This window comes from Labrus bergylta, chromosome 10, assembly GCF_963930695.1.
Source record: "Labrus bergylta chromosome 10, fLabBer1.1, whole genome shotgun sequence".
Taxonomy (NCBI): Eukaryota; Metazoa; Chordata; class Actinopteri; order Labriformes; family Labridae; genus Labrus; species Labrus bergylta.
The window spans coordinates 19711577-19727556 of record NC_089204.1 but is presented as its reverse complement, the minus strand read 5'-3'; the positions used below and the strand labels follow the sequence as shown (position 1 = coordinate 19727556).

At 38.2% G+C, this 15980-nt stretch overlaps 3 protein-coding genes across 4 annotated transcripts in view; 1 reads left to right on the top strand and 2 right to left on the bottom strand.

The window, feature by feature from the left end:
* Window positions 1-7709, bottom strand: part of LOC109987915 (protein bicaudal C homolog 1) — a 60242-nt gene extending 52533 nt beyond the window's left edge. The window contains exon 1 of the mRNA XM_029278329.2: window positions 6599-7709. Within this exon, the coding sequence (XP_029134162.1) occupies window positions 6599-6791 (193 nt within the window). The 5' untranslated portion in view covers window positions 6792-7709. The remainder of the gene's footprint in view (window positions 1-6598) is intronic.
* An 864-nt stretch (window positions 7710-8573) lies between these two features.
* On the bottom strand, window positions 8574-11197 carry LOC109987893 (ubiquitin-conjugating enzyme E2 D2). Its single transcript, XM_020639154.3, has 7 exons — window positions 11038-11197; window positions 10500-10563; window positions 10309-10340; window positions 9905-9982; window positions 9641-9746; window positions 9026-9119; window positions 8574-8923 (listed from the first exon to the last, which is right to left on the bottom strand). Exons 1-7 carry the CDS (start codon window positions 11059-11061, stop codon window positions 8878-8880), a joined length of 444 nt encoding a protein of 147 aa, XP_020494810.1. The 5' UTR covers window positions 11062-11197; the 3' UTR covers window positions 8574-8877.
* Window positions 11198-15507: 4310 nt separating this feature from the next.
* The window catches only part of rgs7a (regulator of G protein signaling 7a), a 56148-nt gene continuing 55675 nt past the window's right edge, over window positions 15508-15980 (top strand). The window contains exon 1 of one of the 2 annotated variants that reach the window (XM_020639200.3): window positions 15508-15759. The gene's annotated coding sequence lies outside the window, so the exon portion shown is untranslated. The remainder of the gene's footprint in view (window positions 15760-15980) is intronic. The other variant, XM_020639199.3, reaches the window with a different exon arrangement.

Sequence of the window (15980 nt, the reverse complement as noted above, 5' to 3'; positions counted from 1 at the left end):
ATGCTAATATCGGCTGATGTTATCGGCTAGCAGATTAATGCTGTGCAGAAAGTAGACTAATCCAAGTTATGTCTCAAGTTTACTCACAAATAAATAAATCAATCAATATAACGCCAAAAGGTTGTCTCTTTCATTGTCCATTTTCAAGTAAGCTTTCTCAATGTGGAACCTTACAAACCTGTCTCAAATAATCTCTCCAATGCAGCCATTTAACCCTAGACTCTATATATCGCGGCTGAATACACGTACACTAACTCCACATGCAAAACAACAGGCTGATAACGCTAGCAGTCATTTAGTATTTGCACAAAATCTGGTATTATTCCTTGTTTGGCTTCTCACAATGTCTGTAAACAAAAACACGTTGATTAAAAGGGGTAGACGTATAATATCATTGTGTGTCTTACGACAATACAGTTGCATGCAGTGGCCTTTGGTGGGCGCGAAAGAGTACCAACCAAATTCCTACATATTGTTGCTTTAAGGCCTATTATTATTCTGCCGTCCCACTTGCTTGAAATCTTCTATTAATAATGACAGTTGTTACATGAGGCTCCATACAATCATTACATCCTGAACCAAATCTATCCATGCCTTCCCCTCAAATTGCCGTCGACAACAGAAGAATATTGTGTTTACACACCTTAAAAGTTCACTGAGACTGAACTCTATGTGCTGCAAATGAGGCAGAAAGTAGTCCTAATAGAGGTATGCATCTTGTAAAAAAAAAAAAAAAAAAATGATTTTTTTTAATGTGTCCTAACAGTGGCTCTTATAGTGGTCCACAACTACAACCGTAACACAGTATCCAGTCAGAATCCGGTTTAATCATCACATCATTTGATATCTCCAAAAGACAGATGACAACCTCATCAGGGGGAATAAACTGTTTTTACATTCAGACCTGGGAGAAGGTTTTCCCTTTGCACTGCTGGCTCTATCTTTTATTTTCCACTCCTAACTGCATTTTTTCCAAATGGAGGACTGTGCACAGTTTCTTTCCAGGTTCCCAGCTTCTCTAAAATAAAATGGTGTTACATGACATGGAACTCTCCACCTGAAAATCGAATTAACTTCACTAGCCAACCTTATTATAAAGAGATCCTGATGTACTGTATGATTGGATTGAATTAATCATGCAGCTCTACCTTCAGTTTTTAACTGCCCAACAAAGTACTACAAGACAAAATAACATAACATTGCCACTGATCGCAGTGTTTCCAGTAACATCTTTTCCTGGGTTTGGTTCTGTCAAAGGTTAAAGTGAGGATTGTGTAGTATTGTCAGGATAAAGAGCAGGGAAAGTCCAACAACTCTTCAGTGGATCTGATGGAAGCTGGAACAACAGAGCAGTGTTTGAATGCTCCAGAGGGAGAAATAGAGGGGGGAGAAGGAGAGGGAGAAAAGGGAAAGCCTGCAGCACATTCCCCAAAAGACACTCACTTCCTGTCTGGGAGTCTTACTCAGCACCCAGGAGGAAGAGGAGGAGAAGGCCCTCACACATACCGCCCTCATCATGAGGATAAAGAGACCAGAGACATCACTCTGAGGACTAAAAAGGGGAAAGATCTGAAAAAAAACATATTTTCACTTTTGCCTTTACACTGGCCTCAACATATTACTATATTCTAATTTTGTGCAAAGTCTGCATCCCTCAAATGAAGTCTAGAACACCTCCAATAATTAGCACCCTCTGCACTGAGGAAATTATGTGAAAGAACAGTTTAAATCTAACAAATTATGACTATAAATGCTATAAATTCTGTGTAAAACCTTGTAATTTCTCATGACCACATCCAACAGTTTTTTTTCCATTCTGAGACAAAGCAGCCCAATAATAGTCTTGGGTTTAGGAGCGGGAAAACAAATTAGCTCAATGAAGAAAATGATTCACTTAGCCTAATTGTAGGTTGTTGTTGTTGCAGCGTTTGGCAAACATGTTGTTACGATGTGTGCACACACTGGCCCACCAGGAGGCTTCACTCGACACCGTTAAACTCTTTGTCATCACAAGGGAAACCCTCAGCTCATGATGCTCCGTAAACTGACCCAAACAGGGGTTGAAAACATTGGTGATGTACGCTTAAAAACATGCATGGAAAATGTTGTTGTACAGGCAGACGCACTCGGTTCGGAGAATCACGGTAAGAGAAAATGTTACCTCTTTCCCACACTTGCCCTCAGTGTCTTACATCCATAATGAATGTGGAAGAAAGGGTACTATTCCCTGTGCACATAAAACTATCTTTCAAGCTTTCATGCCTCTGTCAGGGTCTCCAGGGCATTCACTTGGAGGCTCAGTGCCTGTGTGCCAACAGTCCAACAGTTAAACCCAGATGGCTGTGAGGGTGAGATTTTGTTTTCACTTCACACTCTATTTACTGATCTGAGCCCTGAAAAAAAAAAAAAAGAAGCTGCATCCATGCCAGCGTGAGAGACAGTAAAGTTGTAATTGCAAAGCAGTTAACAATTTCCATTTTCTCCTGATGCTGGTTAAGCCAAAAAAAAGGGGGAGTGAAATATGGCTCATCCAAATAAAAAGGTACTTTAAGTGTGTACGCTGGGATTTAGTTTCAGTGTGGAGACATGCTGGTGAGTCACAGACATATTTTAATGGGCACAGAGTGCTTCTGGGTACTTTTTATACAGCAGAATTTACACCACCCCTGGAAATATGATCATCTGATGTCCTGTTCTGACCCTCTTTATTGTGAGAACAGTGAGGTTTATTCAAAGGAAAATGTTTTGAAATTCTTGATTCACATTCGTTCTATTGCCAGTGAAAGCCCTAAACTTAAGATACATGATGGTCAATGCACTTACAGGAGATCTGAAATCTGTCCTGATACATTTACATGGATCAAGGTTTTCCATAACAGTCACCCATTGTGATGAAAATGTTGGGGATAACATAAATAATATGAAACATAAAAAAAAAAAAACCTTTTAAAATCTGTCTATTTTGTGACTGTACTTTTTAACCTGGTACAGGACAGTAGTCAATCTACATTTGGCAACATCAGAAAAAAACGCTAAGCAAACATTTAGCTAAAGCGCATGTAATGTGCCTGCTGAAGGTGTTGAAAAGTGTTTCACTGGTTTTAATTATCAGCTCACCTCGTAATGAGGACATTATGTGTGATAAAATAAAACAAAATGAGCATTAATGCCGATGAGTACTGTAACATATTCTTTACTTTATCAGCCAGGGAAATCCAGAGGGAGAAAATTGGAGTAGAGAGATTTCACGGCAATGTCACAGCTCTTCTGAGCATCACTCGAGGTCAGTTTATTGTATTCAGTGAAGCAACTTGACTGTAGTTCTCCTCTAAATAAATCATTTGAAAAGTGTAACTGACCAAATGCTAAACCAAGAAGTCCATTAAAAAAGCATGTAAAGCATGCAACACATGTGTTGCCTTAGCAAACATGCACTGCAGCTATTGTAGACCCAGACACACAAATCAGCTTCTTGTTTAAACAATGTAAACACTGAGACAGCTTAGCAAATGTAACAGATTGATCAGCTAATCATGATTCAGGTTCGATTGACCCCTCATAAAGGAGTTGATCAGCAGCCTCATTTGCACATATTGGTTCCATATATACATTTACTGCAGAAATTAAAAGTAACCCCTGCAGTAAAAAACTATTTTGGTATATTTGTATCCTAAACGTCTTCATCCCCCACAATTATATAACCATCATTCAATTCATATCTTTGCTATTTAGAGTGCTTATTCAACAACATAGAAAATGTAGACAAATCAAAAGGCTAATGGTCATTATTCCTCATTTTGTGACCTTTAAAGAATAAGAAAATGATTAATTGTAATTGGCGGATTGATGGATTACAAATATATCTAGTGGTTACAGACCAATTTTACCCTTGACTGTCTTAATGTCTTCCATATTTATGCTTAAATGAAATCAAATATCTTTCTTTTCTTTGCATAACTTGTATTTTGGTCTTAGTTTAGTATTGGCCAGTTTTAAAAGAAAGAGAACCATGCCCCTGCCTTCCATTGCAAACCTCTGATGTGTATGTGGGGCAGAGAGGTGTCTTCTATCTGTAAGAGAGGGATTTAATGTTTAGCTGTACACAAGTAAGTGTCCCTTACCACAGTTTGCATGAATATAAGCCACTTTGCTTTAATTTGTATAAAAGAGGTGCCTTCTAATGTTGTTGGTAAAGCAGCATATCAAAAGTCAGTCTTTGAACTTAATGTTTTGTTGTAACACCTTTGATTTTCTGTAAGAGACGGTCATATCAAACTAAAGCAGACATATTTCAAAGATCAGATAAATAATTGAATAAGCTCTTGCCATTTGGGAAGTCATCGCAACTTGATTCAATCTGAGGCTTTTTGCTGAATGTCAAGCACACCCACTTCACAGAGAGAGAGAGAGAGAGAGAGAGAGAGAGAGAGAGAGAGAGAGAGAGAGAGAGAGAGAGAGAGAGAGAGAGAGAGAGAGAAAGAAAGAGAGAGAAGCCAGAGATAATAAAACGCTGAATACAAAATACAAAATACACATCTAGTTCCCATAAAATGATTTCTTTACAGTCACATCTGTGGCTTTTAGAACACGATGTACCACGTCAAAGACCGCAGCTCATCCAATCACAACACAGCCAGATGTTACAAGACTGGATGAGACTAAAAGAGCGATTTATTAGGACGTATATTTACACCGACAGTTACACAGGAGAGTAAGACGAGACTCCAGAGAGCCAGTGAGTGAATAAAAATCAAGACAATGACTTTTTAGTTGACAGATGCAAAGATTTTAAAATGTTCCACGAGAGACGACCAAAGCACATCAGGCACCCAAACAGACAGGGTACTTCCTGGAAGGCTGGAGGCCAAAGGTTAAAGCAGTTTCACAGCTGAAATAGTCTAGTATTTAAAGCTGAACCTAGCACTCACCACAAACACAAGGAGACAAAGGAAAAAGCAGCAGCCCTTCCTTTTCAACAACCCTGCTGCAATGTCAACAAAAGCAATGTCAGCCATGATGTCATGACGCAACAGTTGGGAAACTAGATGCTGGCAGGCGACACCAGACCAAACTAACAAACTGTAAAGTCCCAGTAGACAGGATAGATTATACCTAACACAAACAGATGAGTCGAGCACGCACACAAACAGACACACTGCGGGACATGGCACACGGTATGTCCCGGACGCTTTTTGAGTTTAGGGCCGGCCTCCGGTTAAGATGTTTTCCTGGAAGAGTCTGGGATGACATGGAGCTTTGAGGAATGCATGGAGCAGCAAGGCAGCAATGAGGACCTTCTCCAGGGGAAGTATGTGTGTGCGTACATGAATCTGTGTGCATCAGATAAAAGGATGTCCAAGCCCAGTAACTCACTGAGGAATCACTCTAAACATTAGTCACACATTTAAGCTCAACTTACTGTACTCATCAGCAACTTAACACCATGCTTAGTTTAACATCAGTACCTTAATAATGATAAAATTCTCATTTGGCACCTTCTCAACAATCTTTCAGTGGAATTGATAAAGAGCCCAGCCCACTTACCTAACACTCTAATATTGCACACTCTCGTGTTCGGAAATGTGCGATAAATGACCTCAACCCCTGTGTTTCCAGGGGCCTCTCAGCAGAGGTCGACCGGGCCTGTCTTTATGAGCCTGTCATCACTTCTTTAACTGTTCAACGTCAATGTACACATCATTAGAGGAGAAATCACACCGCCAATCAATTTCAATACAGAACACGCAAGAAAAAACTAAGTTGAGTTGAGAGAACAGAAATAACTTTTACATTTGTTTAAAAAAAAAATGAAACCGCAAAAATGTGTTACTTTTCTTTTAGAGAAACCACACATTTTAGATTTAAAGGCTGTTACTTTTGTCATTTTCTAATTAGAACTGTTACTTCTATAACCATAAACAGCATATTACATTGTTTTTTTCATTGTCATTTAATTTTTTTTTAAAGTGAGCTTTTTGTGTCTGCAGACTGTTTGAGTCAGGAAAATAAGAAGACTGCATGTTCAGGTCAATTTCAGTTTAATCTAAAAACAAATGCACTACATTGAAGTTTGTGTAGCGACAGCTTGTGGTCAGGATGTGTTACTACATCCACAAGAACTGCAGGACTGGTGCTTGATGGGTTTTTGTTTCTTTGACCTTATTAACCTTCTGTTTCATTTTTTGTTTTTGGAAACAGGCATTCATATACGACTGTAAACATTTTTTATTGGTCTACATTTTTTTTTTCTCAAGGCAATAAATAAGGCGTTGATAAAATGTGAAACCTAACCGACACGACTTTAATTGTCTTAATTGACTCGTTCCTTATCACGCGCATGACACGCTCATGTGTCATGATCATACTTAGACAATGTGGACGAGCCTATTCTATTTTGTCTTTACCGAAAACAGTAATTTTGAACTAAAAGTACAACTTTATGCCTCAAAAAATAAACAAAGGGCCGTCTGAGGACCGCTAAAGTTTGCAGCTTCTTCAAAACGAAAGCCTACAATTACACGAGATGAAACGTGGACACAAAAGTCTAAAACTTAACAACAGTGGAAACTTTTAACTGAGTTGTTTTAATTTGTTTTACCTAATAACATGACCTCCAACTTCTTACGGTCAACCCGAAACCTCTCCTCAGTCCACTCCGGGTCCGGCAGAGGATGGGGTCCGCTCAGGTCCTCTTCTGATCCCGGCAGAGGAGAGTCGGTGCTGCGCTCGCTGTTGGAGCCCTGGTCCGACTGCTGCAAGTATCCGCTTAAAGTGTCGCACTGGGCAGCCATTGCGCTGCGCAGCAACTTCTCAAGTGGCCACTGCGTTGGAATCAAAGTGAAATTAAGCCGAGGCAAATAAGAGTTGAACTCGTGTTAACTTTTTTTTGTTTTATTCCGTCACTTTGCGGTGTTGTTCGAGCTCATTGCATCGCAGCTGAGTCCAACTTCCTGAGCACTTTCTTCAAGTCCCTTCGCTTTCCCCCATTAGACAGGCAGACTGCTAAAAATAGGCACCAAGCACACTGGTTTACTCGCTATAGGTTGTCTGCAGTTAACGGAGAGCCGCACAGCACACAGCAGACATACCAACCAACTCCTCGGGAAAGTTTCACGTGTCATCTGCAACAAAAAAAAAAAGAAAAAAAAGAAGCAAGACTCCTCCCAGAAACAGTTTTTTGAGCATCTACCTCCCCCTGGGTTCCTTTGAATGTTTGTAAATGTTGGTACCATTTTTTTATTTTTTTTACTTTATTCACTAGATTCAACTTCAGTGCCTCATAAAGGGAAACTAATGCAGGATTAAATACATTTATAATACTCAAATTCATCAACATGTGTAAATAATAACCAATGTAATGCCACTGATTCTGTAAATAAGTCAAAGAGGGGCTTGGCATGAATATTTCTATTCCATTTGCTTTGTCAGGCAGGCAGTTTCTAATAACACCCCATGCAACTAATTTATTGGTTTACGGCGGAAACACTTCACATCCTGAGAGTAGCTACAGGAAAGTAATACAGGAAGAAGAAATCCAAACAAATATTGAGCAATAAGACCCACAAATTCAAATGGGGGGCACAATGCAAAGGACATTTGCTGATGCTGTGTAAAGTGACACAGAACCAGAAGGGAAGATGTCACTGAACAGAATGATGTACACAATAGAAAGTGTGCAAGTCCCTATAAAATAATCAATCTTAGGTTAGTCTCTAAGTGGTGATGCTGTAATTCCTCAAGTTTGAATAAAGTTATTTGAGTCTGAGCTCACAGCTAAGTAACGAATGTGTCACTTGTTGGCTCATTTGGAGTGAATACGTCCATCATGTATGAATTATGTATGATCTACATTACAAATTTACTTTTAATGAGAAAAATCTGGCCTGTGTTTCTCAAACTTCAGCTTGTTCAGCTTTGAGCAAAGCCTTATGGTTTTAATTTCTTCATTTCTATGTCAGTATGATTTCAATTATCAGACATGCCCAGACTTTTTTTCATTGAGCAAGTTATAGACGTTGACAAGCCAAAGGCCATGTTGGGGTGTTACTAGGAAAAGGCAAGTCCAGACTCAACCCGTGTGGTTTAAGAAAATCAACAAAGCAATGCAGAGGTTGAGTATTTGTATGCCTGTTTTAATATAAATATGAGCAGGGAGAACATGTCTCCTTTTATCTGGACACCTCCATATGAGACATAGAGCAGCAGTATGACCACAAAGGTGATGATAACGATGGGTTTAATAATAATTTAAGTAACAAAATATCTGCCCATTTTCTCTTTACTGCTGAAATAAGACAATTTAATGGCGGATATATACATGAATGCCATTTGCCAATTGAGCTTATACAACACATACATGAGTATTAAGTTGTAGAGGAGAGAAAATGCCTGATTGAAAAGGCTTGGGCTGTAAATGTAAAGGCTGCCACCTGGTGGCCACGAGAAGAATAGAATAGGGAGCAAACTAACTTGGTTGTAGAAATAGACCTGTATACAGAATAAAATATTCTAAATCACAGCAAGATGGTGCATTACTCTTTACTTTTTTCATTGTCAAGAAACACTTTGCAATCCACTTTTTGAAGGTCTTTAATGTAAAAAGAAAAAAAACTAAAATAAGTTTCATAGAGACTTGATCAATCGTTTAAAAGAAAGAAAATACAATCAGGCCATCTCACCAAAATCTAATAATAATACAATTATGCCAATTTAAAGGAAAATAAAATTAACAGTAAAAACAGTTAAGTCAAGTAAAGTGAGTAGAGAAAGTGCTTCAAGCGAATAAAACACCTCAACTAGAACCAGTGTGGTGGAGCAGTCAAAACAGTACTGTCAGATTTTGAGGTGTTTGGGGATGCGTTGTTGATGCTGACTCTGTCACATTGCATAGGTCTGAGTCCATTCCCTGGCTATTTGGTTGTACCTAGAGACAAAAGAAGATCAGAATGGGTTTCTTATCAAAAGGTGAATGTTACCAGTGTTACCAGTGTTCCCACAGGCCAGTTGTCTTGGCTTTCAAACTCACTTCTGTCTGTCTGATTTGTAGATCTTTGCAATGTCCGGAACAAGTGGATCATCTGGATTTGGGTCGCACAGCAAAGAGCATATGGATAGTAAAACTGGAAGAAAAAAGTAACAATTAGTAAGCACAAAGCGTTAAATTAAAATAGAAATAACTTAGTTATTTTAGCTCATTCCCTAAATACAAATTAGCACTTTTCTAATAAAATCTGGTGTTTAGGTCCTTAAAAAAAAAAATCGTCATTTTAGCAACTACTGTCAACACAAGTATTCAAAGATTCACCTGTTTCTCTTTAAAATCCAAAATGTGTTAATTTACAGTTTTCTTAAGTGAAAAAGTACACAAAGCAGAGGTTCATCTTTGGAAAGCCTGTTTTCAGTATTAAAAGAAGCTGGAGATTTGGTGGATTCCAGATTTAGGTTTGAGTGAATGTAACATTATGACTTGTTCCGACATCTACGTTTAAACTTCAGTAAGTCATATTTCTTAAAAAAAAAAAAAAAAAAAAAATCTGTCTATCCTTGTGACTTCAGACTAGATGGTAGAAATCAGAACCCTAGCAGTGCTGCTGTAATGATCTACATTGCCTTGTACAGGCCGACTAAAGCAGTTAGTTACCTTTTGATACTGTCAGTGCAGGGGACCACTGTGACCTCAAGATGTCAAGACAGATGCTACCATTGCCGTTTATGTTCGGGTGATATATTTTTGTTGTAAAGGCAAGCTGCGAAAAAAAGGTTAAAAAGGAGAAATTAAAATTGAAATTAACTTCTTAGTAGGGCATGAATTTATTAATGTTTTTTCATTCCCTTTATAAATATAAGAAAATCGTGGAAATGTTTTACAACACAGTAAATCAATCTCCAAGATGAGAAATCTTACCTTTGGTGGTTTAAAGGGATAGTCAGTGGGAAAATGGACGGAGAGGAAGAAAACTCCACCATGATACGGGCTGTCATTCTGAAAACAAACAGGTACATCAACGTTAAATCATGCTCAGTACCGCCTGTATCCTTATCCCAACCAGTTAGATAATTACACAATTGAGCTCATTAGTTTTTCTTTCATTTGTTTAAATTAAGACATTGTGGTTGTCCCCCTTTCCCTATTGTCTCAGTAATGCCGTTTGGCTTCAGTTAGCAACACAGGGATGGAGTGTGCCAGTCTGTGCTTTTCCACGCTGAATAGAAAAGGGCTGTGAAGTCAACATAAAACACTATTGTCTACAGATCCAGAAGCAGCTTGGTTTAACAGAAATCCAGGAAACTAATCCAGAAAAAGCTCACCGGTCCCGTGATGGTAGCTTGCCAGTGAAACACTAAAAGAAAACAAAGAAAGAGATAATACATCTGTGAGAACATTGTATTAGTGATGTAAACCAAAAATATCAGGAACAGTGCCAACACAGTCTCCAAAGCAACAACAATATCACAGACAGAAGTTATTTTACACACATGTCAGGTATTCTAACACTTACTGTCATCCCCAACAGGCCCAGCTGAACAGGAAGCTGGAGGGTCCTTCTGTAAGTCCATCAACTCCTGAAAAAATATATTTTTTTATAGTAAGAATTAAAATAGTGTAACAGCTTCTCGCCCTGCGCATTTATTTGACACAACAGCAGCTCGTTGAACTTTGAACACACTTTGGCAAACGACTTACTAACACTTCAGATAATTAACATGTAGTGGAGATACGCCAGAAACACCGACATGAATTTGCCTTTCACTTCGCTGCTTCACTTTTGCTAGGCCAACTTCAGCTTACAAGATGAACATCTGAGGCTCCCGACATGTCATCAACGCTGTCGTGATGACGGGATTTGTTAACCAGTAAGCTTATCTTGTGAATTCAGTTGTCGAGTTCACCACACTTGTGAACTATCGGTACAATATGTCCTCACGTCAGGTTAGCAAAACAGATGCTACACCCTCGGTTGACTTGCTAAGATACACAGCGGCGCTTCCGCATCGCTCCAGCCTTAAATAAATCCAGAAAAAGACGAATAATCTTACCTTTCTTATTCTTTTCAAAGCCATGGTAAGTCTTTTAGACGGGGTAAGGGGAGGCTACCGTGTTAACTATGACAGCTGTCAGCTACGACTATACGCTCACTTTCAGCTCCGTGTCATTTGTTATGACAAACTGATTATTTCTTTTGTTTCCGCGTTTTTGTTCGCCGACGAAGAATGGAGCGGTGCATCGTGGGAATCTGAGTTCTAGCAATGCCAGGGCTCGTTCAGCGAAATTAAATAGTCACGCTGTGAAAACTACCCCTGGAAAGACCTTACAGAATGTTTGGCTTTGTAAGTTATGTGTTGGAAATTTACAACGCTGTCAATATAATTAGGCTTTGATGTTTACTGCAGACTTTGACATTAAAACGCGTACTTTGAGATGTTTTTGTTTTAATTACACATTAGGTAACATGGATAGAAAAAGTTTGAAACATGCAATCTATGATAAATTATCCTACCCTGAATTGTTTGAATATGATGCTTGTCTATGACCCTCTATTTATTACTTTTGTACTAGGCTATTATTGTCCTATTAGTTGCACTATATATCACTGTTCATTTATGACAGATAGGCTACCTGACCTTTATTAGACATTAAATTAAAGTTGACAGACCTGTCAATGGTGACAAACTACTGTAAACAGATGGCAATAGTTATGCATTCTTGTGATTAAAGACATTCAGTGAAATGTTTAATAACTTCACCTGATGTTCCTGTGACTAAAATGAATGTAATGGGCATTAACTGCTGTAGCTGTTCTTCTGCACACATGGTGACATTCATATTGTGAGGAATCAGGGGGATTGAGGAAGTATATTTCATCATTAGCATGAAATATTGATGTGAAAAAAACAAGGTTTGAATTGTTATACACCTTCTAACACAGGATTTGTTTAAAAAAGAAAACAAAATTGATTCTATGAAGTACTGCAACAAGCGAAACTAGCTACAAAAAATGATACTATTAAATATACAAATTGAATGAAAGATAAAAGTCAAAGCACATAAAAGGACTACATGTCCCTAAATTGAATCAAGGGTAAAAAGTCCAGCACATAATTTATTCATCAAAGATGCAGGTGTATTAGAATGTTTTTAATTAAGGTTAGGTGCATTCAGGATCATTATTTAGCTGGTTCATGCTGGATTCAGCACAGCAGCTTAGACCAACATGGTGTTTGGTTTTTGTTTGAGGCACTTTTTCCGGGCTGCTTAATAAATATTGAGGGGTTCTGGTTTCTGTGTCATATCTATCAGAGATGTGTTTTGACCAGAAGCCATTATTATAAACTGCAGCAGAACTTCAAATCAGTTCTTTAACTAACTGGAAGGCAGTGTATAGACATAAGAGTGGTGATTGCATCAGCTTCATGAAAGGCTTTGCTGGGAATTAGTCTACTGGGAAAACAAACAAGTCCACCCTGCTGTGATGAATGCAAGAATGAGTCTCTTGAAGTCTTCTGGACATGATGCTTCTGATATTTTCATTATTTCTAGACGACAAAAGACTGATGCAATGCTGTCTTGAAATAGCTGCTGAAGCTCAAGTCTGATCTATTCTGACATTATAACAGTGCTTTTGTGATAAGGAACAGGTACTTTGAAAGTCTTAAAACTCTGCAAACATTTGTTGGTGAGATTAATAAAATTCACTTTCACTTTAAGTCCACAATAAACCTCAGAAGTGACATGCATGATTTGAGGAGTGGAGCATTCAGAGTTTTAAGGTAGAATGAGCAGTAGGACTCATTTGCAGCACATCCATTTTTTTAAGCAGACGTTTAAGCAAATGATCATTATCAGGGAGGATAACTAAAAATAAAAATTTGACTTTCACGCTACTATACGTCCTTATACAAAATGTTTCCTCTTGTAAAAAAGGCAGCCAATTAAAAACACAATCTAAGTGCAGTAACGGACATAAAGTTAATCCAAATTCAGCATAAGACCTCATTTAACATTTCCTTATGTCCTGACATTTTGCTGAGAATAAAGAGTTTTTAATCGCTATATTACAGTAGTTTTTCTTGTTTTAATTTTAACCCTTTTCTGCCTGCCTGATGGAAGGAAATGGCTCTCGAACACAAGACATACAAGGGATCGATAATAATCTCCAAGCCTGTTTAAGTCTTCTCTTAGATAACTTGGAGGGGAGAAAGCTCCCATCCTTTACATAGCTCTGTCAGTCTGTTTATATGGGATTTAAAATGAGATAATACTTTACCAAACAAAGCTGGGATTTAGTCTCTATCACAGCACAATAAACTACCATTATTACCCTCTGCCCAAGTGTGTTCTCATGCATCCTTGTAAATAGAGAAGTAACATGTAGGGGCAGATCCACCTTGTATGTTTCAAATAAACCTGGATAATAAGATCAGCCAGAAAATCAGGACTTCTGCCTTTGTTATTGTTCACAGTTAGACGTCATGCATTACATCATTATACAACCTTTTTAACTTCTGACATGTATGCAAAGAAATAAGAAATGTCCGCCTTCATTATGAATAAACGTGATTTCATAACGTTTAAAGTTTATGTTTGGGTGCTCATTGCAGGGAGAAGAGAAAGCAAAGGAGAAGTGTAGACAGAAGAAAGATGAACATACACAAACATACTCTTCATAGGGAGAGGGGGCACATCTGCTCTCTTTCACGCCTGGACGGCTGCATATCTCACAGCCACAGATTGCAGCAAATTAAGAGATTTTATGATAATTAATTTACTTATATATGCAGCAGTGGATACATTGCATCTGATTTTCTTGCATTTGCAGTCAGTGTGTGGCACAGTTTTGTGTAAAATGTGTGTGTGCAGCTATTTGATCTTTTGATCATTTCTTCTTTTAATATTTATCTACGTTCTTCTCTCAGTTCTAATCAAGACAGGTATTCTTTGAAAAACAGATCGGCTAATTAGTTACAACAACTGAGCCTCTGTATTTATCTGTTTTTTAAACTCTTTTTACAAATATATAACCAGAAAATCTGTGAAGCCTCACTGAAATTATTAACTTCAAATTAATTCAGAAAAAAAAAAACCCCAACAAGGAATAAGAGTGACCTCATCCAGTAACCACAATGTAGGTCACATGAAGTTTTTCAACCAGATGCTCACATATTAACAGTCCACCCAACATGGCACCTCATAGACTGTCAGGATGCACAAGCAATACACTTTTACACAGTGATAAAAGATTTGACTCTGAGAAGATCTGGGTGTGGACATTATGTGTTGTATGAATTCTGCATTCACAGAAATAGTGGAGGAAGAAAACCAATCCATTTGTTTCTACCTATGTATTTATTTACAAATAGCACAACATGAAAAAAAAAAATCATAATTAAATGTTGGGGTAATGCATTAAACCTGTCACTGAAAAGTAATATCATTAAAATGAACTTCAATATAGATAAAAAAAAATTGTCACTACAAACCAAATGAACTCTGCCAGTGTTACATAATCACATATAAACGGATTATATCCTATTGCTGTATTTACAGGGAGTGGGTTACATTCACTTATACTTAATACATGGGGGTAAATTTAATTTACTTAATATCTGCATTGTTATTATTATTTAACTTATAGGATTTCTGAAATCTGTCTAAGATGAATAATGTAGCAAATATGATAAATACTCAAGTAATGAGCCCTTGAAAACTCTTGATGTAGAGCCAAAAAGTATTGACTGAATGGCCTCTGACAATAGCATGTTCCCTGTTGATGAGTTTAAGTCAAAGCAAAATGGTCTTGTCAGTCAGTTTGCTCACAAGCTTCGGTCCACATTCCACACAACTCTATAAAGAATGATTTGACAAAGAAATCAATGCTCCCCTCAAGATACATTGTATTGTTTATGAATTGTGCTTATTGACAATTGTTGCTTTACAAACTGAGAACATGTGAAACATTGTATCTGTGAGCAACAATATGTGAGCATAGTGATTGTTAACATGTTAGTATGTTGACGTTGGCATTTGAGCACACACTTTGTTAAAGTCCTGATGAAACGGAGCTTTGAGGGTCTCATGATGCATTTCCTACAGCTTTTCAGAGCTGCTAGCACGGCTATTTACATTCTTAGCCATGTTGTACAAGATGTAATTCAGAACATTAAAGAGCTTGTTCACACTGTCAATAAAAGAAAAATGCAAAAAAAAAATGCAAAAAATAAATAAAAATAGCATGTTCTTGTCCACACGGTTAGAGTAAGTTCTCCTTCGAAATAAAGAGATTTGTGCTACATTTTTTCCCTTTCTGACCTTTAATAAAAAAAGTGAAATAAAATATCAATACCCTGTGAGTGTACTCTATCTTGGCTTAACTCTAAGATCCACAACATTAATGCTGCACATACAACATGACTCAAATTTCAAGCCGTAAACCCCCCCCCCCAAAAAAACAATGCTTCTGGTCTCCAAAACGGGTTGTAATTTATTCTTTACACGCGATTGGTCATGGATCGATGCGCGTTCACGGCGTTCCGTGGCGGCGCGCTCGTGCTTCTGAGCATCGTTTGGAGAAGAGGAGAGAGGAGGAGAGAGACGGAGAGCTGTAACCACACCAAGTGTCCAACGAATGTCTGCCTCAGCACGCTGCCAATGAACTATCCTCGCATTCCTATGTCTGCCACTTGACACACTGAACGTTACGGACCAGGCTTCCACCTCTGCACGGATTCAGGAGTCCTACAGCGGACTGCCCGTTTTTTCAGGTAAGCTCTCCCCTCCCTCCTTTGCCTCCTTCTTCGCCTCCTTCTCCTCCGCTGACCGATGTGTTGTCTGTTTATTTACCGTGATTTAAAAAAAAACAGAAAGTCAGTCTCAGGCGCGTGCGTTCTTTTTTTTTTTTTTTTTTTTTTTTTTTTGTTGTTGTTGCAGTAGCTGTCCAAGGTGCTGAATCGGGCAGTGGCTCGTTGTAAGAAAAGAAGAAAAA